This window comes from Botrytis byssoidea, assembly GCF_014898295.1.
Source record: "Botrytis byssoidea strain MUCL 94 chromosome Unknown BBYS_007, whole genome shotgun sequence".
Classification (NCBI taxonomy): Eukaryota; Fungi; Ascomycota; class Leotiomycetes; order Helotiales; family Sclerotiniaceae; genus Botrytis; species Botrytis byssoidea.
The window spans coordinates 427,557-454,871 of NW_024065848.1; the positions used below are offsets into that span (position 1 = coordinate 427,557).

Sequence of the window (27,315 nt, forward strand, 5' to 3'; positions counted from 1 at the left end):
CATATGGTGGCCAATTTACACCTACTCCATACCTCCATTCCGTACATGAAGTCTATTTTCCCTTGAAATTGCTTCGCACCAGAGCAATAGTACGCTGTATCTCTCAACGCCAGAAACCCCCCAGTTTTTCCCTTACACATCTCTAGTATTAGAACCACTTGCACCCTTTGATTCCACCTCCTCAGCCTTAGCATCTAAACTGTTAAGCTCATCCTCCTGCTCATCAAGCTTATGATAACAAATCCAAAACACAATACCCGCTCCAAAACTTCCACAAGCCAGTCCCACAAACATCCACAAAATCGTTGGGTTACCGACCAATGGAATGAAAGCCTGACAAATCGCGAACCCAAAAGCATTAGTCAACAAGAACATAGCTTGAACAAAAGATTTCATCGAAGCAGGTGCTTTAGTGTATGCGTATTCCAGACCTGTAACCGAAGCAAAGATTTCAGATATACCAATTAATACGTAAGCCGGGATTTGAATTGCGAAATGCACTTCGTTAGGTTGGATTGTTCCGTCTGGGAGAACAGCAGCGGGACATTCGAGAGGTTTGCCGTAACATGGACCAGCTTTGTAGATGAGGTGCTGCACGATGGCCGCATACATCATACTGAAACTAGCGACGATGAAACCGAATGTGATACGAGACATGGGCCGAAATTTAATGTGCCACTTGCGCAAGAGTGGGTAAACTAGACGATCCATCACTGGTACGAGGAGAATGATGGCAATGGGATCGAAGTTCTGGGAGAGATCGTTGGGCACGCCGTGGGTATTCATTTCTCCGGCTTGAGAAACAAAGTTGCTGGAGAATTGAGCGTAGACAACCCAGTAAATAGGGTAGAAGACGAAGACGCGGCAGGCTATTAATGCGCGCTTGACTTCATCGACGAATTGTTCATTCCACGGAGTAGTTTGCGGGAGATTGTTTGCTGCTCGGTAAGAAGGCTTTGCAGCGTTTAGATTTCGGTATTTGATCATTTGCCCGATGATCTTGAACGCATCGGTGATGACTGTTCCCTTGGGTGGGCGGACAATATATCGCTTTCTTCCCACAAGCAATGTGACGAAACCAACCATGAAGACACATAAACACATCAGGTACGCAGACCAAAACCCGACATCTCGTTCCATGTAAGGTGTTGCGAGAAGTGAAAGAGATCCAATATTGATACACCAATAAAAGATCAAATAGATTCGCTGAATGGTAACGGTAGGATCAATAATGACACGCTCACCAGTTTCAAGAACTTTTATTGCCATACGTTTTCGGGTGTATTGATCGGCAATTAGAGGACTGACGTTAGATTTGATACCTCCGGTTCCAATACCAATGATAAGAATGGCTGCGATGTATCCTCCCAATCCAGCTCCGTTTTCAAGAGAAACTGGTAGAGATGTCAAGACAAGAACTAGCAGGCCAACCATATAGACGACTGCAAAATAGCAAATGGCTTTGAATCGACCGAGGTACTGATCGGCAACGATGGCACCAAAGATTGGAGTGACTAGTAAGAATATGAGCAATTATACAGTAACAGTGAAGATTAGCATAACTTACAGTAACACCACATGGAAAAGAAGACAGTAAGAGCTGTCGCAGTTTGATGTCCGAGACCTATAAAGTTAACAAATGGTCACAGGTCTAAGATATTGAATTCCTACCGAGAGCGCCACGACCCAAGGAACCATCCAGTGGACGTTGAACATAATTTTGAAATAGTCCCACACAACCATAGTATGAGAACCTCTCACACAGTTCTACGATAGCGACAAGCCAAGCGGACATGGGCAAACTGTCACCAACTAAAACATTGTCAGCTATTCAGTGTCCTAAGATGTGATGCGGTTATTATCCCACTTCGTCGCAGCGTCTGTTTCTCCTCATCAGTGGGCTCTTCTTCATCGGCATCGTTCCCTTTTTCGAAACTATTTACTCTCGAATCTGCGGTTGGAGATATTCCCTCTTTGGCACTCTCCGGACGAGCTGGATTCGCAGCAATCGTATCGTCGCTCATTTTTGAACCAGTCACACCCTGACTCTGCTTCTCCATTCTAGGAGGTAATTTAGCATTCAATCGCTAATACTTTAGTAAATGTGTTCTTACTGATTAGCCGACATTTGGGATCGTTTTTCGTGAATTGAGATCAAAGCATGAGTGCTGGGAACCAACGAGTTAAGTAGATTACTGACTAGTTTGTTGTTGATGTCATTGAGTCAGAACACATGCATTAGCCGTAAATGTTGAAGGAAAAAATAACCTTATAATTAGCATGCACGTTAGAGCTAAGCTTATGACATATGCAATCAGTATAAAAGTGAGGCCTGAAAGCTAGGACCGCTGTCAACACTTGTTTGAGATATAATATACGAAGCCATCAATTGCACTACCGGAACTAGTAACATATGACGGTTAATGAGAATGCAAACTATACAACAATAGCCCAGTCTCAAGTTGTCTCCTAATTTATTGGTAGCTTCGAAGACAGGAAACTCCAATGAGACAATTTTCAGCTCATTCACTAAGAATGGGAGGTAAACTCTGAGTATACCAAATAGCGAAGAAAGGATCTCGTTCCAGAAATTCGATGTGGGAATAAACGTCGGAGCAAAATAAAATACAAAAAGAGAGAGTAATAGCCTCTGGACTAGCCAAGCTTCGCTGAAACTCAATTACGTTTTACCGGATACGAAGATTATACCGATACGTCCGCCCTTATTCCCCATCGTTTCATTCCTGAATATCCCTAAGCATATCATCGTGTAAGTTCTAATCACACGTCGCTTTCATCCTAGCATGCTTAGCATGAAGACCAATCTGTACCCCGCCAGCACTAGCTATAACTTAATTATTTTTTTCGCTGAGTGACTTTACCAAGGCAATAGTCATTATTGATTGAAGGATACGGGCCATTAGAAAGGCAAGATCTTTATCTATACACTGTAGGTCCGGTGGGTTAATAGGCTCGACGGGTTGTAAAGATGTGCGCCATGATGAACACCGTTGTTTAGTCTTCGGGCTAGTTCGGGGATATAGTTGATACGAAGAGTGCAAATAATGAATAGGATGTGCGATCTGCAATTCCAAGCCCAAAAACTTCATAAGTGAGGGACTGAGTGTTGAGTAGTGCAGATAAGGTTTTGATGCCAAGAGTGACGATCATGGCAGAATTTGATTTGGGCAGCGGTGTAATCTGATGAAACTTTTCATTACAACCAATAATTCCAGGAGATTTTCATAGAAGTAAAACATCGTTCATAACCTGATGAACCATACATAGAATGAACAGACAACCCATCTCGTCGATGAATATGAACAATAAATTATTGAGCATTCTTGAAATGCTCAGATTCCCATTTCAAAATGTTCTAGTAATAATAACAGGTATCTGCGAAAACCATCCGAGACCAATCCGAAACATTTTGGCAGCTTTTACAGATGAAGGGAACCAAGGAAACCGACAGTCGGCGAAGGGACAGCAGCCCTTCTATGATGCTGAAACCAGAATAATATCGAAGCTCTGGAATCGGATCCCTGTACTCATGGTGGTGTAGGCGTATGTTGCTGGCATCTAATGTTAAGAGTTTGGGTTGATAGAAACAGCAGAAGCAAGTGTTGAGTGCTTGCCTTCATAGTTGTGTGTACAAGCGTACGCAACAGCATAAACTTAATCTCGCCTCGTACAATCAGTTTAACACTGGCAGCCAGAGTGTCCCCAAAAGACCGCGGTTATAAGAATTGGCGCAGGCCGCTTTCCACTGGGCATAAAATCGAATAACTGCTTTGGGTCTTCCAGAGTCAACAAAGTCAACCTTCAACGATCGTTGTTTTTGCTCAGGATCAAATACCACTCATAGAACTGTTGGCGAGATAGGCCAAGTCTATGTCTGATAGTTGACGAAGCCCACAAGAAGATATGATTTTCTGCATGGGTACGACAGGATGGATATCCTCGCAAGTTTTCACAAAGAGTTTTTAGCGACCTGATGTGATCGCGAAGGGGAGAAGTAAGATCTAGTCGAGATGCTCATTTTGCTTCTTCCGATTCTTCGTCCTCTTGGAGAACATTTGAGAAATCTTTTCAGGAAATGCGGGACGCGGGCACTTGGTCAGAATAATCTAAAAGCTTTCCAATATCACCTCCACCACAGTGAGCTTTTCTGTTCCTTTCTTTTGACGAGTACTTTTTATGGTGCAGATGAAAGAGAAAACAACAATAGCCGGTCATCAAGTTAAGTATAAAAAGAAACAAGGGAACTTTGAGATCAATTCAAAGTCGTACTTAAATAATGAAAGTGGGTGATGAAACGAGAGAAGAATTGAAGGCGAGACTGACCGATCGTACCTACCACATCAAGTGAACGAAATTAACAATGTTGCAACAAAAATCGTTTTGCAATAGACACAATCCCAACTCAGCAAACATCATTCTTAGGATCATATCACCTCCCAAAAATGGTATACCGTTCACGGATTCCCGAGATTATTAATCTCCTGCACCAGAATGGCCGGGAAGATCTGGAGATGCGGATTCAAGGAGATCTCCTAATATACGGACCAGAATTGCGTGCCGGGTTTCGTAATTTATTGAATCTTGATCAGCAAAACGAATTGTTAGAGCGCTTTGTTTTCTCCCGAACCTGTAAGTCAATTATCCTTTTTTGCGACAACTACATGATTGGATCTTACTTTTCTCTTAGTCCCTCATGGTTCTTGTTTCCCTGGGGACATGGCAATAGACGACTTGCCTATGCTTCAAGACCCTGCCGATGAGGGTCATCTACCGCGCTCACTCGATGACGACTTTATTTTATTTGGAATCCCTCATCTTCCGCTGTTTGCGACCGCTTTTCGTGAGATGCAAACCAGAGAAAGGCGGTTACATCAAAGTGCCATGCAAGTTGTGCAAACAACTTCTCAGCCACATCTTTCCGACAATCGTCTTAGAGCAGATGATCGGAGTCTTGAAGCTGCTAGTTTGAGACCTGCGGTCTTACCTCCAAAAACCGACGATAGTCGAGATAATGATAGTCCCCCCGCCAAAATACTGAAAGAAAAATCTGAACCGGAAGATGATGACATTTGTCCCATTTGTCAGGAAGGATATTCTGATGCCCAGCCTTCAGCCTCACTCATTCCAAACTGTGGACATTTGTTCCATATGGGTTGTATGGTGCGGTGGATTAACTCCGAGTCTATTAATGGCCAATCGAGAGACAGGTGCATCTGCTGTCGTAGAGAGTACGATGGCCTTTTTTCTCAATTTCATGGCGAGGTATTTCCACCTCGATTTGGTGAAGATTTCTGGCGCAATCATAATGGACCGTTGATAAATGAAGTCTTTGGGGGACTAGAAATTCTGTCGCCTGATTACTCATCTGACGAAGATGGATTATTAGAACCACTAATCGACGAGGATGATTGGTAAGACACCACGGATGCTGTATTAGGTAGCTAGAGTATTCCACATGGGCGAATACACACCTATTGAGACTAATGGTGGGACAGCTGGCTATTTCGAGGTTCCTCCGGACAAGGGGCTCGTAAAGATGAAGCTGAGTTGCAGGACTAGCAGGAGAAGAAGTCAATTTCCAACTATCTACAGCTATTGATACCTGTAAAGTTGTAACGAGCAAATATGAAGTTCAGACTTGGTGTGCGTGATCCTATCCAGATGAGGGGAATCGGTACGAAATCAGCGACTATCAAACATTGTATCTTGATAACATTGGATCACCAGTGCATAGCGAAATTAAGTCATTTTTTATAACTTTCAAATCTTGTCTTCTCCTTGATATTATCGCGAAGATTTTCCCAATACTTGCCAGTTGCCGAACGTCACAATTATATGTACAGAGAAGTGTTCTTACACCCAAGGTTTTGTATTTCGATTGCGACTAGTATACACTCTCCGTGTACGACCAGTGCTGGCAACAACCGGAAGCCAACCAGTCTGCCCAGCAGAAATTTATGAGCTTCACTATTAAAGCAAGGAATTTTGTCGTAGCATTCCCAACAGTAGTCTTGAAGATCGAGGTACCGTCATCTAGGACAAAGGGGGCATATCTTTCAGGCATATTTGTCATATTGTCATCTTCAATGGGGCCATCGTTGTGTCGATTGCTATGGCTTTTTATGTAGTTTGAGCATGCCCAATTGATTTTTGGGCTTATTTCGGTAAGCAGGACACTTATTTATGTTTACCAGGCGCAATTTATCTTGAAATCGCTACCAAGCACCAACTAGTTGTGAATCTTACTATGGCATGACGGAAAATTGATTGCCATATCGTTATTTGTCTCATGTGTGTCATATTTGCGGCTTTGGTAGTTCATCATACAGCGGTGACTAATCTAAGAATCAATTATAAACAGTTTCTCAAGAAGGATGCAACTTTTATATTTTCGGTCTTCGACTCTAACTGAAATTCCTTCATGAAAGAGTGTTCATTAAGACTTTACTCTCGTGTTTATCGTTTTGCTCCACGTTTGGAAGTTGATGCCGGAATCGTTCTCCTAGCTTGCAATGGGTGAGTCAATTTTACCAACTTTATTCTGGTGGGATTGATTAATTTCTGAAGATTACTCTGCGTTATTTGTGACCGATTACTTCTTCATACAGAAGTTAGAGATGGGCTAGGTTGTTTGACAAAAGTTTCCGATACTTTAGCACTGTACTCTCATTTAAAAGATTGCAACATCACTGCGAAGTTTCTTGCTTTTTGTCGGAATTCTGAACTTTCTAGTAACTCGCAACTTTTTGGGGTGTTCTATGACCTAGCGATTTGCTGGATGTCTATCTAGATATAAGAATGATCTTCTCAGTCTGTTCTGGGAGGTGACCTCTATTCATACCACTAACAAGCTTTGCCTCTCTGTCGAGGTCATCTGGGATATCAGAAGCTCTCTGTCAATGATTGAATTCAATGTACAAGTTTATTGCATGAATCTCATATACTGAAGTTTGAATATTGTTGGTGGCTGAACTACCAAGGTTCACTACAATGATTCTCGGAATGAATGGGCATTTAATTCACAGAAATTCACCAAATCCTTCGTGCCCGAGGCTCATTCTTTATAATTTAGATAGCAATTAGTATATAAACTCGGAGTTATTGTAATTCTCTCATTTTAATTGGACAAAAGGAGTTCAACTGAGTATATGCTGTCATGATACACCCGAGCATGTTCGGCCCACAGCTGCTGTATTGGAGATTCAATTGTTTCAACAATCCTGTTTCTTGCTGCAACGAACACAACTTTCAACAAGTTTTCTTTGAATCTCCTTTACTTTCATCACACATTGACGCAAAAAATCAGCTTCAGTCTACAATTAGCCATGAGTAACCAACTCGAGCTCCGAAAAGATATTTACAAGAGAAGATGTGAGAACGGCACGTGGATTTATAGCCTGGTCGACTATCCAAGAAAGCTTACCGTCAATGAACGGTTAAGAATTACCCACCAAGTTCCTGCTATACTTTCAGAATCTAGATATCACACGGCGGAAGAGCTAGATAAAGCTGGCTACCACTTCATGAAGGGTGGCGAGAAGCACCAGTTTGAAGCATTTCATAAAGATAAACCTCCCACCCGCTTTACAAGCCATCTCAGACTTAGCGAGATAGAGCTAGCACGATGTGGCCTTCTGGAGGAACTTGGCAAGCTTCGTGAGATTGCTCTTCATCCAGACTTTCAGACTGGCTTGGCAGCGACAATGCAACGAAAATATAGCTACTACCAAAGGTGGAAGGGTATGCAATATGAAGTTGGAGTTACTAAGCAACCAGGACACGGAGTCAAGAGACTTCAGCTGGCAGAGATTTTGCGTCGAGACTCAGACGATTCGAAGAAGTATTTCTTTCATAGAGCTCGCGATCTAGGCCAGAAGTTGCTTGATATCTGGATCCCTGGGTACGAGAATACCAATTCTTTTCAAGATATTGAATGGCATCGAAATACAGCGATGACCTTCAGCGAAGATCCGAATACAACGCTCAACTCTATTCAGCTCAACTATACAAAGCAAGGAACGGTCATCTCAGATGCTTTGAAGGGGAAGGCGCATCTACATTGCGATAAAGACGATCAACCAACCTCCTATTCCGTCGTGTTCTTCATTTCAAACTTCGACGATTGGTATTGCCCTGGTCATTTTATCAATACTACTTGGAGGACTATATTCCCTGCATCACCTTTCCAGGTGTATATCTTTTCTGGAAGAACATGGCACTGTGGTACTGGCTCAGGATTCTATCCAGAGTGGGTAGGCCCAGGTCACCCACTACGATTACCAACTCCATCGGTCCCGCTGCCTGAATTAAGTCCTCTCGCAGCCGGAAACAAGATGAGATGTAACATGGTAGTATATCCAACTCGCAGACTTCTAGTTCCTAAGTTCAAGGAATTAAACATCGAGATATGGCAACCACAGGGTCTTCACGTCTTCAAAAATATTCGAACGCACCAGGAATGGAAGTTAAGGCTGTTTATTAAGCAAGAGGTATTATTCAAGCTGATCGCATCGCTTGAAACTAAAGTACTTCTACAGAAACACTTCCCTGAATGGATCCGAAACTGGTGGTGGATGATGACTTTTGCTCCAGACATGTTCTGGCACGGTGTCGACGATCTTTCTCATAACGCAGAGGAGAAATCTGTAGCATATTTCAAGCAGTTGGAGGATGAAATCGACAAGAATAATACTGAAGAACCTCTTCCAACAAAAATCGACAAAACAAAGAGAGTCTTGCGCACCGACGAAGAGAGGGCTGCCACAAAAAATTTCAACGCGTACTACGAAGATCGTGCAGGCTGGGAAGATTTGAGAACCACCAATCCTGATTGGTTTATTGGGCTATTCTGGTGGATCGACCCTGACACTGGAGAAAAGACATATCCCTCTCGTGATATGGCCATTAAGACAATCGCATTGGTTACTACTGAGCCGTGCAAACAGCTTACTGACTTGGAGGAAGATATAGCACAGGCATATGATGGGTTTGGCGACTACAAAGGCGACACAGTTTTCACGGAACTAGATTCTCCTCGTGCGTTTGATCCAGCTGTAGATACCGTTCCTGCAAATCCCGGCTGGGTGCCCACCGATGATTGGTGACCTGATTCTTTTGCAGAGAAGACCGGAGAGTGGGCTGTTGAAGTGAATTCGTTCAGTGTAATGATATTGAGGAGGAAATACCAACGGATAAAACTGGTTGTGTGTTCTGGGTTGCTGTCGGGATATCGATCATGTGATCACAACGAGGGCGCTGTATTAGCTAGCGAGGCGCTAGCGCTTTCTTTTACAATTTCCAGCTTCCCATACCTACCTAGACAATAATGATTAAGAAACAATTACAATTATAATAGAATTACAATGCTTGATACTTCTCAATCAAGTTGACACTGACAGTTACAGATTCTACAGATTATTTGGAGTTCTGTTTGAGAAATTGCTTGTAAAATACCCACTATTAATAATTATTTGACTCACTGAACCTTCGGTCTTAGATTTCATGTTTTGCCATTATAGCAGAAGCAATCACCTATCAACTGACATAAGATACTTTTTCAAACGAGCATCTGAATTCCAGAAAAGGTCCTCGATCAGCTAACACAGTAGTCATAAATTACTCATATTTAGTTTCAACTATGCTTAGGTAATTTCAAGAAACTATTACTACTTCTCGACCCAGTATCAAATAGCATGGAGGGATAATGGAAGTCAGATATAATGGGGTGAATCTATGGAAACTTGGATACACATGGTTTAAACATCCTTCTCGCACACTAGTTCGTGAGTAGTTCGAAGCACGCTATCCCGTCTGTGATTCAATTATCTCATATAACAAAGAGGCTACCGTATTCAGATCTTCAAACTCACAATATTCACTTCCATTTTAGTTCGCCAGAAGTTTTTCGGCACATAGATGGTTGGTATATAAGAGCTTCTATTGACCTCGAAGAACCTGAAACTTTTTCATACAGGATATAGCACCATGGACCAATCACGCCCCTTCACTACTAGTTTCCACGACGACGTCAAATATAATGGCTCTGGATACTGGCTCCACACAATTGACGCGAAGTTGAGGTGCACTAAACTAGCAAAATTGTCTTCCACAATCCCTCCAGAACTGGACGTAGGTAGACAACATACCGACGAGGAGCTTAGCGATATTGGCTACATTCGACTAGAGCCAGGTGTTTGCCATTTTGTAGCAGTTCCCAATGCTCCTGATGGCAAGCAATTCGACCCCACATACCTATCTGCAGCCGAGATTGAGAAGGCTGGTCTTCTCGACCGCCTAGTTGAAGTCAGAGAAAAGATGCTGCATCGCGACTTTCAGCCGAAGCTACATGCTACGATGACTAAGGTACGAAGCCATAGATTCATGGAAGATCGTGCAAAGATCTACGAGCTCGGAATCACTGTACAAAAGCGTACAGGACGACACAGCATCCAAAACGGAGTCATAATTCGAAAAGATGTCGACAGAAATAATCGGGATTTGACAGTAGGGCTCACAAGCATCGCCAATGCCTTACTCGAGACCTACGCGCCTGGTATGAAAGATGAATTTCGAGCGAAGCATCGACTACAACGCCCTCCTCTCACGATCGGCGCTGACAAGAATAACACCATCACAAGCATACAGGCAAATTATCTCGAGATAGATGAAGGGATGGATGGACTTCGAAAGTTTGGACACGGCCACGTTGACGAGCGAGATTATGCGAACATGTTTACTGTGCTCTTCTTCCTCGGAAATCCACCTCCTGATTACCACGTGGGAAATTTTTCACTACTAGGAGAGAGAACTGTATGTCCAACTGCACCTTTGTCGGCTCTGGTATTCTCTAGGAAAAGATGGCATGCTGGTATTGCTCCCAGACGCTACGATGCCGATACACCTGTATCACTACGCTATGTATCGCCAGTGCCAATTCCGGAGTTGCCAACAGGAACTCCTCTTGTGCGTTTGTCTGTTGTTGCTTATCCCAGTAGGAAGATGATTGATGTACACCCGCAAGAACTTGGATACGAACTCTTCACGTCTGCTGGCAGCGCCTGTTTTCAAAGCCAGAAAAAGTATCAAGAGTGGAGGATGTCCTATTACATTGCGCATGAGCGGGCCATGGTAGCACTAGAAGCTTTGGAAGATCGTGAAGAATTGAGCGAGAAATCGCGGAAGAGAAAGGGCGATGGAAGGGATCGGTATGTTCAGCTAGATACTACCGGTATCGTCCGACATACACTACCATCGTACTTTGTCGACAAGTTTCAATGGCGCGACGGACTAACCGGTCGAGTGATGTTTCCATCTACGCAACTGGCAATCGACACAATCGCAGAAATCGGACAGCCTAATGAAGAATGGGACAATCTTTCCAAGGATATGGTACGCGTCAGTCTTGGTGGAAAGGCACTTGGAAAGAGGAAGGCCCCAGAAAGGAAGACGCTGGAGGTTGAAACGTTTGAAAGATCCAAGAGACTAAAGTCAAACGAAAGCGCAGATGAAATGAAGAGTGCTGAGCACCAGCTAGAAGAAAGAGTTGGTACATTCGAGGATGAATTCTATCGATGGGAAGATTTCTTGATTGAGCAGGATTATGGTAATGACATGGATCACCGAGAGCCAGCTCAGGAGAGGCTTGGAAGTAGAGACTGGGAATCATTTGGGGCCCCGTGATTGATGGGTTTTTTATATTTTTAAAAAAGCTGCTTCACTAAAAATTGTTTGAATAGAGAATAAAATGTAGAGATTATGCTTAACATAAGCCACGCAGACAACACGATTTGTAGTAATGGAAATTCATCATGTATATAGTGACAAAGCAAGCTACAATAATTGTAAGAGAGCACTCCTCCATACATTTCTTGGAATCACTATTCCTCGACAAAAGCACTCAACTTCTTATCATTATAACAGTCTTCCTCAATCAACTTCTCCCATTTCTACACCACATGAGCTAAGGAATAGCAAGTAAGGATTAGAAGCAACTCACCTCCCCAGTGATCTTCACCACAGTAGGCAATCTATCGATACCCCATGGCTCTTCTCTCCAAAGACTTTTCTTTCCCGGCGACAAATCTCTCCATCTAACAAGGTAGTTCCATTAGCTTCCCATTCTCGCTACTTCATATACACCAATGACCCCAGACTCTCTTCGGGCCAAGCTTCCGGGTAACGGTAACATACTCAGCCTGAGATCCTCCATAGATGAGCTTAACCCTGTTCTCCTTTGCAGCTACATGAAGCTTCTCAGTCAAGGGACCTTCGGCGCTTCGGCAATCTCCACACCAAGATTCGTTTGTCTCAGGCTTGAGGGAGGCGAAAAAGATCACATATTGTGGTTTGTTTGATCCACTGAGATCCTTTTGAAGGACTTCTGGGGAATCAGTGAAGATGGGGAATGAAAGAGGCATTTTGGTGGAGCTGAATCGAGTTCTGTAGATTTGGTGGTATCGTTGGAGATGAGACGGAAAAATAAAAAACAGTGGTGGAGGAAGGTGGGGTAATTAGCCGAGGTAAACCCGATGCTTCGCGGAGGGACTACAGTCAAACCTGGCTATACGGGCACGTGCTATACGGGCATCCCCTTTATACGGGCATTTTTTCCAACTTCCTAAAAATTTATATGGTGAAATTGACTTCAACGGGCATTCCTTTATATCAGAGCATATGATCCTAAATTTCCCAATGCCCTTATAATTGGTGGTATTGGCCCGAGCTTTGTCCTATCACATGATGAATTCATAAATTCACATGACAAATTTAATAAAATTAGAAAGGCTGAAGGCATAAAACGAGGCTAAGTGTATAAAACGAGGCTAAACGATGAGGCTGAAATTTTTTATACGGGCATTTAGGCCTCGAAATTTTTAGGCCCGTATAGCCAGGTCTGACTGTACCATGCATGCAAATGCGGCTGTTCGCACAGTGTGAAATGCAGAGCAGAAGCAGTTCCCGTTGAAACGCGGCAACGCTTAACATTCCGACTCTCGTTTGAAAGGATTCGTGGAGAACAGATATCTTTTGCCTGCAGTTCTTCTCGTCTTCGCCAACCACAATCGATCGTCTCGTCAGTTGGCGCTTACGTCCAGGGCTTGGCTTCTCCTGCTTTACTTGGCCTCCCGCAGGTTTAAGTTGCCTATTTTTGAAAGGGAAGATAGATGTGGGCAACCGCAAAGATCAAAGATGTGTTTTCTCGGCAAAGGAAGGAGTTTCAAGATGATATTTCTTCTTGGGCTCTAGGCTTTGCAATGTTCGATAAAGCTTTTTGGAAATATGGCGTTTCAACCGAATTTGTTCCCCCCAGAACTTTTCAACGTGATGGAGGAGTTTATTCTCTATCTCCAAAATGTGTTGAAAGTAACCCTTACTGTCCCAAATCACTGACAAGTCTAAGATTATTAAAATCAACATAAATTCAATAATATCCTTCTCTTTAATACGATATACATGCTGTCTCTTTCAGACGATTTCAACGTTACCCTGATCTTTTTTCTTCATAAAATCTGCTGTTAAGAAATTATTTGCATAATATATAATTTCGTATTTCTATGGCTTATTCCTTTTGATCATTCCCTATTTGTTCAAGAGATCCAGAACCTCGACTATCAAGTTTTAAGCCAAGTCCATGAAACCAGGAATATCTCTATATACGCTAACTAAATTTATAAGAATTATTCTGTAGAATAGATCGTTTTTTCCAGATTCTTATTTAATGATCGATAGTGCTTTCTTTAGAGCAGTGCAAGCTTCATAAAGCTTTCTTTGTTCTCCTGGAACAGATCTTGCCATTTGTTAATAGACTAATGTAAGAGATCGCAAAAGTCTATCTTCACACCATGTACCTATTGGAGGACCCAGTAAGGAATCTAAAGCTTCAGTCAGTAGTTCGATAGCCTCTTGGAATCGAAAGGATTCTGTCAACACCACTGAGAGGCTGCATAGACTGTATATCCAGACGATTGGAGCGTTTTTCATGGAGCAAAGTACAATTCTCTTTAAAATTAGTTCTGCTTTGACCAAGTGGCCGTATGAATAGAAACATGCAGCCAGACTATAACCAATCATTCTAGTTCTAGGAGTTCCAATAGCTTGTGACTCAGAAACAAATTCTTCGCAACTAAGAAAACAAGATTCAATTCAATGTGTGGCAGACTGTGTTGCATTGTGACGGTCGACGGGTAAACTAAGTTTTTATCAGCAGGCATATCAAAGTTTGAATTAACAAGTATAGCCATAGCCTCCAATGCAACATCTTGCCTTTCGGTTCGAGACTGACGATATAACGCCCACTTTCGAGTCATTGGGTGGAACGAATAGACGGCTCTTTGCGATAATACTGAATTCGATCGGAATAAACTGAGATCTCGAAGCTCTGTGACCACTGCTAAAAAAGCAGAGCTGTTCCACTCACATGTCTCCTGGTCCTGGAATATATTGATCCATGATGGTCTCTCAAAACTCGTCTCAAAAAACTGGCGGAAGACACACTCGTCTATGCAATTGCCACCGAAATAGGCGCTGACGAGAAGAAAGTGTCTCTTGGCCTCAATAATCTCTTTGGATCCAGATATACGATTGTAGGGTAACTCCCATGTAGTGGATACAGTGAGCGTTATTTCCTGATCGGGGCCGCTGGGTCCAATCTTTTGTAATTCTTCAGGGGCAGAGACCAGGCCATGATGTTTTCTTGCTGCTTGTCGAAATGCTCAATAAATAGACTGAGGCTTATTCCTGTAGACTTGATGTATGCCCCGGCTTGATCCACTGCTAATGCCAAGCATGAAAGATGGCAACAAATCTTGCGGGCATCTTCTACATTGCCATGCGTTCTCTCTTTCTTGGTCCGGTGGAAAAGTAGATTCATAGCTTCTTCCTCGAGCAGATCGCCAACAGGTATTGGGTAACCAAGATCATTGGCTGATGGATGACGACCCGTTACGATGATAAGACCAAAATCGCTTTGTGGAAGATATTTGGTGATTTCATAATCTGCGGGATCATCGAAGTTGTCAAAGACGAGAAGCCACGGCTCTTTCCACATTTCAATTTGTTTACGCACTAGGGCTGGAAAAGATGTCAAATCGACTGATCCTAAGGATTTTCCAATGATTGAGTCTGCGATTCTAATGAAGCTTTGATCGATTGATGTCTTCGCGGTGCCATCAATCCACAGCACAGCATTTAAACCGCCTTGCGATACTGCTATTCGACAGTAATGTAATGCAAGTTGGGTTTTCCCAGACCCCCCATACCTTGAAGAACTATAGTTTTCGATGATCGTTTTAGCAACACATCATGAAACATACAGTCAATTGCATGCATGCAAGATCTGGGCACGAAGCCATGTCGATCAGCTTGGGAGCGTGGAAAGCAGATGTGTTGAGTGATTGAGGGTAGTGTTACATGATTGTCTAAGTTCATTAGCCTTGAAAATGAAATGCCAAATCATAACTAATCACCAAGCTGATATAATTGAATTCCCGGCTGAGTCCTGTGTACCAACGCCGCCACAATGCCATCAATTTGATGACTGATGCCGTCCTTTCGAAGGTATGCTCTCGTATGATTTTTGACTTGTCCAAGCTCTTCCAACTCTTCAAGGCCAATATCTCCTATATCTCTGCCAACATCAATTCTGTCATAAACGCCAGGAACATTGGCAAACTTCTTTTCCATCTCGGCAGCCTCTTTCTCTGTTGATGTTGCCATGCCGTTCAAGATGTTCACAAGGCTCATAGGAGCCACTTTCTCCGTCAATGACTTTGGTCTCGTGAAGCTAAAGGCTTTGAGGATGCCAGCACCAATACTTAAAGTGCATGCAACAGCCCTGGTTTGTGCAAATTCGGACTTCGCTTCTGATATCAGCTGTTTTATAGGGTTATTGCAGCCAAGACCAGCGTCAACAAACACTTCATCAATCCCGTTCTCTTCAATGAGAATGCTTTGAAAGAAACGAGGGGCTGCACATGGTGCTCGAGCTGCTTCCCAAATCTTGCAGTTGGGACTTCGATCTTTAGCCAATGGCCATGTACGAAACTTGGTGGGGTCCCCTTCCACATGGCTTGAGCTGACAGCACACACGAAGCTATAGATGACGAGAAAGTTAGCATTACAGGAGAATTCTCGAGGGTGAAACATACGCTTTGCACGAGTGGCGAGTTTCTTCTTCGTCCGCAAGCATCCTGTCGTTGCCATGGCCATGCCCATATTTGACTTCTAGCAAAATTTTGACCGCTCTCTCCATATTTGATGACCCAAATGCATAACCGTGAACACTTTTCGATCTTTTGTTTTTGAAAATTTCTTTCCCCAAAGAAGCATAGCATCTGATAGCTTCTGCTGTTGAAAATCGAAGTCGACCAAGGAGCAATGCGATCAAACTAGAGTTGGTAAGAATCTATCCCAAGCTAGGAAGTCATGGAGAGTGAGCCTTACCCTCCAGTACTTGTTCCACATATCGTATCAAAATAATCTGCTGGTAGTAAATCAACCGGAGATTTGAGTGCCTATTTGAGACGGTTCATAATCTCGTCAAGAATGATCAGCTCGGATAGTCCTCGAATACCCCCACCATCTGTAATCATTCATTAGTGATTGTCGGGAGCCGAACGAAGTGATTTGCTTCTTACCAAGCGATAAAAGTCTCAAAGGTGGTGCATTTATTGCATCCTGCCCGGGAACATAAGTCGATGATTCGAAGGAAGACATAATCAATGATGTATATGGTCGTTATTCAAATGGAGACAGAGAAAAAGTGGAAAGAAGATGCTGAAATATGATGAACGTAGAGACTTCAAGTACAGTAGAAAAGATAAAGGTAAAACTCTCAATTGCAACCTCAGGTCTAGCATTTTTGTTTGTATCTGCGCTATAGACAGCTTACCATTCAAAAAAGAAAAAGAAAGAAGAAAAGACCTGAGACACGTTTCCCATTATCCCGACGGCAGATTGATGGTATCAAATCAAACTTCTCGGAAAAGGGCATTGCTTCCCAGAAATTCTGATATCATCACAGGTGGCTTCATCTCATCGAAAATGAAGGGGTATGCTCCATGCTCAACCGTTACAGTTGCACTCAATAACAAATTTTGATCGAAAAAGTAAGCTTAGTGTCAGTAGCTTCCCGTCGGTGAGAAATTTTCACTGGTTTTTAAGAACTGCTTTCGGAAGAAAATCGCGTCTATGGATGCAATTAGCCATACACAATTTCAGAGTCCACTATAATATCGGAAGACTCCCTAGCCCTTCCGCTCTCAAAAGAACAAAGTGAAAGTCAAGTCTCAATCTTCACCGACTATCCTCTGCCCTCTACTCCCAGCTTTTGTTTGCTTCTTTTCCCTCTCTTTTTCGATCCCCGAAAAACATACTGAATACCAGATCTCACTCTTCACTCTTCACCCATCACCCATTCACGACCTCTCCGCTGACTACGCTCAGCCTCCTACTCTTCATCTATCTCTCATCCCTTTACGTCTTCTACCACTTTCATTGTCCATTATCCATCCTCCATCTACTCATATCTGTTTAACCTCTTCTTCTCCCAGATCAACAGAATCAACAGAAAGCTAATCCATCATTACACTCATTATCCACTATTTTATCTTCAGCGGATGACCAGCGCCATCCATGACCGCCACTGAGCAAACAATCATCACAGAATCTGTCTAGTACCATGTTGAAAAAAAGCAACTTCCCATGTCTACAGATTCTTACTATCACAAACTCCTCGTCCTCTTTCATCCTCCATTCTTTTCCTTGCCACCGCACTAGCACTAGCATCAGTACTGCTGTTTCCCTTTCATCACCTGCATCACCTGCATCGCGCTCACTAGCCACTCTCTCTTCTATCCCATTTACCACTCTCCGCCTTTACATATATCAATCGGACTATCACCATCATTATCTCTCCCACCATTCCATCATCACCAATACCATCAAACCCCCCCTTATCACTCGTTTCACCCCAGAATTTCATCCAATACAAAGTAAGACACGAACTTCCGCATTAACGAATCCCTACCACCACCAGACTCTCCTCCTATCCCGAACAAAAAAACAGTCCTTAAGTCAATACCCAAACAAGCAAGCACTTCAATATTTCCTCAAGTATCTGAACTTCGACCTCCACTCCACTCCTGAATTTTCACACCTCACACCTCATACCCCCTTCAAACTTCAAACTTCAAACTTCAAACTCCAATCTCCTTCGATCCACCTCATCATACAACATGATTTGATTCGAATTGCCGAGATTGATTCCAAATTTTAATTCGCTTGAACTAATATCGTATCATATCATACCATATCACATGTCCTGACTTGACATTCATGATTCAAATTGATCTAATATGGTCCAATTTGCTTCATTGGATTCCAAATCCAAATCCAAATCCAAATCCTTATTTCAGTTCGAATGCAAACTTAAATTCATACTCACAATTCACAACTCATCACATCACCATATCATACCCACTACCATAGCCCCCCCCTCCCCCCGCTATACCAATAATCCCCAATGCAATAATAACAACTAACACCAGGGTATCCATCCACTCAGAGCTCCCAGTGATCAAGAAGAGATCAAGAAGTGATTATATACGCAATCATCTAGACATTGACACTCACCATTCTGCACTCTGCATTCAGCACATATACAAACATAAAAAGAAGAACCGCAGTAGAGATGAAAAGATTCCTAAACCTGATTGATATCATAAGTCAACCCACAAAAATAGCTGAGCTAAAAACTATGCTCGAAAATGATATTGCAATGCCCATATTCGCCGGCCAGCATGTTACCAATGCGTTCATGTATCAAAATACCTCCACCAAATTGTGATTCGGTTCTCCTCATTCTCTGACATCTCTTTTTCCTTCCACCTCAAAAACATTAGATAGCCATTTTATCCAAGATTTTCATCACTCCCTTGCCCTTATTTCCACCATCATCCAACTCCTCAATCAACTTTTTAACTCTCTCGCTCAAGGTAACCAAAACCTTTCGACAATATTCGAAACTTCCCGTTTGTTCCATATAAGCCACTGCATATTTCTTAACCTGTTCATCATCTGGCTTCTGTTTCAGAATATTGAGCAGAACGAGATTATCGGGGGCGGCGCGAATGGAATGGATGATGGGAAATGAGAATTTGCCTTCCGTTAAATCCTCACAGAGCCCCTTATTTTGCGAGTATTCGGGCGACGAAAGATTTTGATAATCGTCGCGAATTTGGAAAATGATGCCGATGAGGTTGACTAATGGAACACAATCCCTAGGCAGGGGTTAGCATGTTTCTGTTGATCGGTGGGGGCGGGGTACCCTATCTACCTTGAGGTTTTGCTCTCAGCTTGCATGAGCTTGACAGCGAGTCTGAAGAGCCCACCAGTCTTATTACCAACCATTTCCAAATAATCGTCTTCGGTGGGACAAGTGAGACTATCTCTCCAGAATAAATCCATACCCTGACCCCGATGAAGATTTAATAACTCTTCCGTGTAAATCGTAATAGCTTGTGGATTGTTGAGTTTTTGAAGTTCTTGCAATGCGCAAAAGTATACATAATTTGCAGAATTGATCGTTTGCGCCGTACCAAAAATACTATGTGCGACAGGTAATCCGCGTCGCAATAATGATGAATCTTCAACATCATCGACGAGTAAGGATGCCGTGTGCAACATTCCCACGACTTTGGTGATGACCTCTAAACTCTCCGGTGGTACCTCCAACCATTCATTGAATGCGGCGATCAATTGTTTTCTTATATCCTTTCCTGGATGTGCCTCCAAATAATCGTATGGACCGAACAATATCTTTTCCTTCTCTGGAGCCCAAGAACTCCTTCCATGAAATGCCATATCGTTTTTTGTATATTTATTTGGATCTGGAGCAGAACCTCCGTGGATTGAAGGATTCATGGCTCCCGAAGATTGAGAAGATTGTGCGGTATGCATACTATTTCTCTGACTGATCCAATCGCCTTCCGGGACTGGACGCAGGACAGATTTCGAAGCTGAGTGATTGATATTATTTTGACCGTTGGAGGAAGTTCGTGGAGGAATCGCGTTTGGAGAAGGAAAGTTTTCGGAAACCATAATGGAAGGACCTCTAGTTGGAAGAAGTCGCTGAAACATTTGGGACTTGCTTTATTTCACTCTTTGAATTGATAGGCGGGGTGAACAAGAATGTGATAAATTGATGCGTAACCCTTGCATGGATTTACGGCGATGAAGAAGGGGAATTTGTAATGAAGCTTCCTATTTCTGATTATTTGGATGCAATTACCAATGCCAATACCGATGGAGATGTAGATAGATAGATAGATGGATAGATAGATAGATAGCATGCGCGCGCCGTAACTGTAGGCAAGAATGGCTAGTAGCTACCTAGGTAAGTAAGATAGAGATATATGTTGGCAGTCAGCAGAATGTAACGGTACGGTTACTTTATAGTTTGCTATTTGTTTATCATTTACCCCAACTCATGCTTAAGATGATTAGTTTTGGTCGTGCAAAAGGCCGGGAGCTTGAGTATTTCTTCACGTGTTGAACAATAGACTTTCTGCAGATGTCTGTGAGAGTGAGGGTGGTGGTGATGGTGGTAGCAATAGTAGTAGTGGCTGTGTGGTATGTTTGTCTGGTCGTGTGAGAATACAGATATCATACCTAGGTAGCTGGAGGTTCTAGATACAATAAGTATCTTGATGAACATGCCATATTGGAAGACATGAGGCTGACGATAGCTATTTTCTTCTTCCTTTCTTTATAAAAAGAAAAAGCTGTATGGACCTTGATGCGTAGGTATATATGTGCATCTTGATAATTGGCATTGGGTAGCTACAAAGTAGGTAGGCTCGAGGTAGGGTACTAGGTAGATATCCATATCCAAAGATAAAATAGTTTCATATGAATATATTGCTATTGCGTCATGTATATTTCAAAATCGTGATAATAATAACAATAGAAATAAAAATAATAATAATAATAATAATAAAATAAACAAAACAAAACAAAACACAATCAACAAACTTCATTAAGAAAGAAAGGGCAATCAATACCCACAGACAAACTCACTCGAACCACTGGCTGTCAATGCACTCTTCACTCCATATCCATCAGCGAATACCGCAAGCTATCCTCGATTTTGCTACCTACTACCCAGTATCTTCCCTGAAAGCCTTCCCGTCGCTGGGATTCGTTGCCCTGAGAACGATTATACCCCGAAACCATTATACCAAACACCCAAAATTGTCTGTGATTCAAACTGTGCTTCTTACAAAATTCAAAATTTCTCAAAGAAGATAGATACCTACCTTCTTTCTTTCCCATACATTCTCTTCATCTTCCTGTATTAACATCTTCAAATAAAGCCATATTTATTCCTTTTTTCCAATTGTACGCAATCAATCTTTCGAGAATCAGATAACAAAAAATTCAATTCATTCACTCACTCATTCATTCATACAAGCCAACCAATTCACGCATTCAAGAACACGAACCCGAACACCAAACATTCAACAATGGAAGCATTACTTTCTCTCTCTTTCGATAATCTTTCTTCATATGATGCTTCCAAAATTCGCAAAGGCCTCCGACAGGTCGAAGGACTATTAGCCCAAATTTGTCTATCCAATTCTCCAAGATCCAATGTCGATAAACGCCGTTCAGGGATTGATCCGGGAAAAGAACCACCTCCACGAAAAGCTCTGAGTGAACTACCTAATGATGCCGCATTTCGAGAGTTCTTTCGATTACAGGAGGGTTTCGAATGGAATGTTGCTATGCGATTGGTTACCTGCTTGGATAGATTGATGGGAAAGACTAATGATGGACAAAGTGATTTGTTAATAATTCAAACATTGGAATTGATCCAGGGGGTTCTCTTGTTACATCCTCCTTCTAGGAGTCTATTCTCTAGAGAATTATACATGAATGTATGTATCCATTCTATCAATCGTATTTTCACGCTCTTCCCGGAATGATGTACATATGATATGATACTAACATTCCACAGCATCTTCTCGATCTCCTCGAACCAGTCAATTGTCCCGCAATCCAATCTGCAACCCTTCTCACCCTCGTCTGTTCACTCATTGACACCCCCAAAAACACTCGCACATTCGAAACTCTCGATGGTCTCTTAACCATAACCTCCATTTTCAAATCCCGCGAAACAAGTCGCGATGTGAAGCTCAAACTCGTCGAATTCCTATACTTCTACCTCATGCCCGAGACCCCATCACTACAATCATCAGGCTCATCAAGCTCCCTGGCATTAATGCAACGCAGTCCTAGCAAACTCCCCGTTGCAATCAATAATCGAGAAGAGTCAGGCAGAAGAAGAGCACAGAGCGAAAGCGAACACACAAAAACATTAGAGGAAAAACAAGAACTGCTTGGGAGATATCTCCATAACGTCGATGATTTGGTAGCAGATCTTCGAGAAAGTCATCCTTTTGGAGGAAGTATCGGGAGTTAATTTACGCGGTCAATGGAAGTTTTAAACGAGATATTGTGAAGGGGAAGGGGAATTGTTACGCATGAGATTTCCTTTGTACATTTGGACACGCATGTCACGCATTAATGGGAGTTATTGTTTGGTTAATTAAGATCGGGGCGTTGGAGGAATTCTATTTTATTCTATTTATCTTGGATTCCGAGTTTCTTTTAGGAAATTCATTCGGTTTAGTCTCGAGTAGTTACATACCAGTACCTACCTAGTGCACAGAGGAGAGAGTATAGATGAGCCATAAGGAGTTTTACCTTCTTCTTTAAATCTTCATGTTTACATCGTATCACGTTCTATCGAATATCATATCATTCTCCATCCAATATCACATCATATCAAATGAATATTTTCAATACTTTCACAGAAATGTAAAAATGTAAACGGTATTTCTCCCTCCGAAATGTATGCACAATGGAGTTTGCTTCTCCGAAGGTTGGTGTCTTAGCCGCTGGCTTGGGATGATATGATGTGCATATTGTCTAGACTAGGAGACTATGTAGTTTGGTAGATGGGTGGATGGGTGGATGGGTGAGTTGATAGGTAGGTAGATTGGTAGGTACATACCTAGTATGCATACATATATGTATCTCTGCATCTGAATTGGATTGTGAGTATTAGGTTGGTAGGTTGGTAGGTTGGTAGGTTTTTACTCACTTACTTACCTCGAGCTTATTTACTTACTTGCCTGTTTTGGTCCTGATGGTCGGATATAGTGGGTGGGTTGATGGGTTGATGGGTTGATATGGATGGATGGATATGGATGGATGTGGATGGATATGGATGGATGGATATGGATGGATGTGGATGGATATGGATGGATAATAGGTACCTAGGTAGGTATTTTTATGCATGAATATATATACATGTAGGTAGGTGTGGTATAGTGTGGTATGGTGTGGTATGGTGTAGTATGGAGTAATATGGAGAGGAATGATATTGGGGAAATTCGCCGCCGGGTGGTATACTGCATTTCCCGTTTGGTGATTGGGTTTTGAGTCTTGGGTTAATAACGATCGTTTGGGGATATGAATTATAAAGATGATTTGAGAGAGGTGAGTTGAAGGAGGGATAGAATGAAGTATATAATGTAGTGGATTGAGTGTTTATAGGTGTTGTTGACTGCTGATTTATTAAGGATAGTTAATAGTATCGTGAGAGATGATTTCAATAGGATTCTACGATACAGGTAGGTGGATAGGAATTGAGAGCGAGAAGTTTGTTTTCTTGGTTTTTGCTTGAGAGATGTGAGCTCGAGTGATGAATAGATACTGCCGGACTCTACTCGGGCTTTTACATTTGACTATCCGATTTTTGTTTTTCTCGCTCAATCCTTTTTATAGATATCTGTCTATGTATGATTATCATCTATTCTATGGTTGTTCTATTTTGTATATAAAGTACAACATGATCTCCCTCACCACACCATCCCAATAAACACCCACCCAGCATGCAAGTACATACATATCCTCAGCTGCACATCCAGGGTTCCAGAATCATCAACGCGAATAATATCAAGCGATATCTACATATGGCTTACGGCTGACCTCAGCTTCTGGCTGCTGTAAATGTTAGGAGATGACTGAACCGGGACCGGGTAGAATGGATATATCGAGATGTAAGATATGATAAGACTGGATTTTTAATCGGAGAGTTTGTTTGTCTGTTGGTTTGCGGATTGGATTTTGATGGAGGGTGCATTGGGTGTCGCTCTTTTGCGGCTGGGGAATCTCTTTTCCTGCTACTTTCTTTCCTCGTTCTTTGCTTTTCTATATTCTTTTAATTCTCCATCAGCGGTTCTTGCCCGAGGGGTTAAATTTCATTATTTAATAAATACTCATTGCCCTCAGTGTGCCACCAGTGGACGGAGACTTTCTACTTTTCCCCGCAAGCGATTGAGGGGATGTTACATACCTATATTTTTCTTGTATAGATATATCTCGGCATGGATCATTGTGTTTGAATCTCGCGATATAAACTATTTTGCATTATTCAAGATGCCGCTGTCGGTATCGATATTTCCACGGTCACAATGGCTGTTAGTATTCCTCGGATTGGGCTTCACGAATGTGGGACAAGTGCGAGGACAATTTGGAGCTGTGAGAATGGAAAATGAGGGGAATGTATTGAGTCCGAGATATTATATGGGATTGAATGAGGGGAAGTTGTTTGAGAGAGATACTGGTGTTTGTCCAAGTGGATCTCATTCTTGTAATTATTTCCAATTTTTAATTCATCTTCCCATCCTGCATCCTCTGTATCTTTCATGGCGGAGCCAATCTCAACTGTACCATGCGAAAAGCAATCACTAATCACAATCTCGTCTCAAAGGTTTTGATATCGATGTTGCAATATGTTGTTCAAACACCGAATATTGCATTATATCCCCCTCCATAGGTCCCTCCTGCTGCGCTATAGGCAGTAATTGCGATTCACCCTGTTCCTCTGCTTCCTTTCTCAGTAACAAAACCATCACCGTTTCGTCCACCACCACCGTAACAACAACCTGTGTTCCCCGCGCATGTCCCTCCATCTCTAACTACCAATGCGCTAGTTCTCTTGGCGGAGGATGTTGCAACTATAACGCGCAATGCGTCTCTTCAGACGGCTCCAGTGGATGCGCCGTCACAATATCTCCTTCCTCAACCCCTGCTCTCGTCTCCGTAATCCCATCCGGTTGCACAACCAACCAATTCGCCTGCGCTAGTTACATGGGTGGTGGATGTTGCGATAATGGATTTGGCTGTGCGGTTCTCAGCGGTACGAATTACTGCGCTGCTACCACCGGCACAGGATCCGCTATTCGCACAGGAAGTAATGGAATTCTAGCCACCGGAGTCTCAGACTCCAATGCCACATCTAGCAAACACGGCCTCTCCACAGGCGCCAAAGCCGGCATCGGCGTTGGAGTTGCGCTTCTCGTATTAGTATGTATAGGAGCTTGTATCTATTTCTTCACCATCCATCGTCGACGAGCTCTCCAATCCAAATCCTCCTCTCATCCCAATGCGGATATTCCACCCGCTGCCATGTCTCAGATTTCCGGCTCCCGACTCTCGCAAAAATCAGAGTCGAAAGCGGGATCGAAAATTTCGAGAAGACCAGGTGCATCTCCGCATGTGAGACAGGCATCGGATTATTTTGGGACAACGGCGCCAAGCGGACCGTTTACGGAGAGCGTGGGCACGAGTCCCGGGTTTGGGAGTCAGAGAGGCGTGCCGGCGACTCCGCAGAGTCCAAATGATATTGCGGCGCCGGTGGAGATTGGGGAGATGGAGAAGGATAGGGATAAGGAGGGGAATGGGAGGAGGAGTGGAAACGCGAGTGTGGCGACGACGCCGGGTGAGGGGTGGGAGTATGTCAAGGGTGGGAATTTTCGGGAGGGGATTGCGGAGTTGGAGTAAAGAGTGGGAAAGTTGCCTCATTGGGAATTTGGATGAGGAAGTGGGAGATGGTTTCTCGATATCACTTCCTTGCTTGTGTTTGGAAAATTATTTTGAGGATTCGTTAGGTAATGCACATGTAAGGAGTATTATACGGTTACTAAAGATGTTTTTTTATTGAAATGCTAAGAAGAATATTTTTCGATATTTTCAGTCATATATCCGATTACAATTTCAGTCCTACTCACTCACTTCTCACACTCATCTCATTTCGTGATTATTCTTCGCTGACTACCTAGATACTTAAATACCTATATTCTGCGATTTTTCTTCTCACCCGAGAAATTCTGCATCTCCCTCCCAACCAATCCCAGAATTACCAGCTCAGAATTCTAAGATTGTCACGAAATATTCTGGGGAACGTTAAGTGCAAGAGTTCAGGAGTGTTTTAGTCATAAACTGGTTGAAGAGGAATATTTTGTATATGATTGATGAGGGAATCGGGGAAAGAGATGGATATGGACATGGATAATTTCTGAAGATTGAGAGAGCGTTTGTGGGGCTTGAAGTGTGGATATGGGAGATGGGAGACGGGAGAAAAAAGCATGCAACCAATTTATCTGTCTAGTTATTTGCGGGACAGTACGATGAGCGAAACATCATACCTTCCGAATCCCTTGGAAAGAATTTCTTGAAATTCGTGGGTCCTGATTTGCGTACATCTGCATGTCGATTTCAATACCACTCTACTTTGTGTGAGTATATGGGGAAGTGACTCGGTGTTGTGATGAAATTACAACGTGATATGTCGTTGGAATATATAGAGAAGATGGCATACTAACAAAGCACGAATTATCTCATTCGACAGTCCGACTTCTTCCACGCTGATCCTACAATACAGGACAGAAAAGATCCAATCCAGAAACCAAAGATTTTGCGCATTCCGCTACTCACAATTACTTGCAATCATGACGATTATCGTTGAATACTGATCCTATCGGAGCCACTTGACATCTCACATCTCGTTCAAGCGTTTGATCTCTTACTCAATTTACTGAGCCTATATCATATCACTTTTCCATACCTACCCATTTGCCATGACCATCACAACTACCGCCTCAAAAGACACAAAATACCATCATCACTGCTTACCACTCCTATCAACACTAATATTACACTCAAATTTTGATGGAGTCAAACACTAAACAAGATAACTTGAAATGACACTCAAAAAATAAAATTTCAGAAACCAATTCAACAGTCTCGCTCATAGGGTGTTTTGTCGCTATTTAATTATATGGCGAGGGATTAAACTGTACCGCTTGACGTCAGTGGTGGTGATGACGATAATATCAATCGGAATGCACTTGAGACATCATAAGGTTGCAAGCGAAGCACAATAGA

General features: G+C 42.6%; 9 protein-coding genes across 9 annotated transcripts; 5 read left to right on the forward strand and 4 right to left on the reverse strand.

Moving 5' to 3' along the window:
- Positions 1–132: 132 nt before the first annotated feature.
- Positions 133–2,128, reverse strand: EAE97_004166 (uncharacterized protein; the record flags this gene model as incomplete). Its single annotated transcript, XM_038874678.1, has 5 exons — positions 133–1,514; positions 1,568–1,624; positions 1,672–1,812; positions 1,868–2,061; positions 2,115–2,128. 5 exons carry the CDS (start codon positions 2,126–2,128, stop codon positions 133–135), a joined length of 1,788 nt encoding a protein of 595 aa, XP_038734122.1.
- Positions 2,129–4,463: 2,335 nt separating this feature from the next.
- On the forward strand, positions 4,464–5,580 carry EAE97_004167 (uncharacterized protein; the record flags this gene model as incomplete). Its single annotated transcript, XM_038874679.1, has 3 exons — positions 4,464–4,650; positions 4,709–5,432; positions 5,517–5,580. 3 exons carry the CDS (start codon positions 4,464–4,466, stop codon positions 5,578–5,580), a joined length of 975 nt encoding a protein of 324 aa, XP_038734123.1.
- Positions 5,581–7,346: 1,766 nt separating this feature from the next.
- On the forward strand, positions 7,347–9,125 carry EAE97_004168 (uncharacterized protein; the record flags this gene model as incomplete). The annotated part of the gene is made up of 1 exon (XM_038874680.1): positions 7,347–9,125. The coding sequence occupies one exon, from the start codon at positions 7,347–7,349 to the stop codon at positions 9,123–9,125; it is 1,779 nt and encodes a 592-aa protein (XP_038734124.1).
- An 880-nt stretch (positions 9,126–10,005) lies between these two features.
- On the forward strand, positions 10,006–11,700 carry EAE97_004169 (uncharacterized protein; the record flags this gene model as incomplete). Its single annotated transcript, XM_038874681.1, has 1 exon — positions 10,006–11,700. The coding sequence occupies one exon, from the start codon at positions 10,006–10,008 to the stop codon at positions 11,698–11,700; it is 1,695 nt and encodes a 564-aa protein (XP_038734125.1).
- Positions 11,701–11,897: 197 nt separating this feature from the next.
- Positions 11,898–12,437, reverse strand: EAE97_004170 (uncharacterized protein; the record flags this gene model as incomplete). The annotated part of the gene is made up of 3 exons (XM_038874682.1): positions 11,898–11,966; positions 12,017–12,110; positions 12,211–12,437. The coding sequence occupies 3 exons, from the start codon at positions 12,435–12,437 to the stop codon at positions 11,898–11,900; spliced, it is 390 nt and encodes a 129-aa protein (XP_038734126.1).
- Positions 12,438–14,638: 2,201 nt separating this feature from the next.
- Positions 14,639–16,734, reverse strand: EAE97_004171 (uncharacterized protein; the record flags this gene model as incomplete). Its single annotated transcript, XM_038874683.1, has 6 exons — positions 14,639–15,225; positions 15,279–15,437; positions 15,486–16,093; positions 16,140–16,406; positions 16,462–16,498; positions 16,656–16,734. The coding sequence occupies 6 exons, from the start codon at positions 16,732–16,734 to the stop codon at positions 14,639–14,641; spliced, it is 1,737 nt and encodes a 578-aa protein (XP_038734127.1).
- Positions 16,735–18,916: 2,182 nt separating this feature from the next.
- EAE97_004172 (uncharacterized protein) lies at positions 18,917–20,118 on the reverse strand (the record flags this gene model as incomplete). Its single annotated transcript, XM_038874684.1, has 2 exons — positions 18,917–19,298; positions 19,355–20,118. The coding sequence occupies 2 exons, from the start codon at positions 20,116–20,118 to the stop codon at positions 18,917–18,919; spliced, it is 1,146 nt and encodes a 381-aa protein (XP_038734128.1).
- Positions 20,119–21,542: 1,424 nt separating this feature from the next.
- Positions 21,543–22,501, forward strand: EAE97_004173 (uncharacterized protein; the record flags this gene model as incomplete). The annotated part of the gene is made up of 2 exons (XM_038874685.1): positions 21,543–21,956; positions 22,037–22,501. The coding sequence occupies 2 exons, from the start codon at positions 21,543–21,545 to the stop codon at positions 22,499–22,501; spliced, it is 879 nt and encodes a 292-aa protein (XP_038734129.1).
- Positions 22,502–24,525: 2,024 nt separating this feature from the next.
- Positions 24,526–25,932, forward strand: EAE97_004174 (uncharacterized protein; the record flags this gene model as incomplete). The annotated part of the gene is made up of 2 exons (XM_038874686.1): positions 24,526–24,739; positions 24,860–25,932. 2 exons carry the CDS (start codon positions 24,526–24,528, stop codon positions 25,930–25,932), a joined length of 1,287 nt encoding a protein of 428 aa, XP_038734130.1.
- Positions 25,933–27,315: the final 1,383 nt, after the last annotated feature.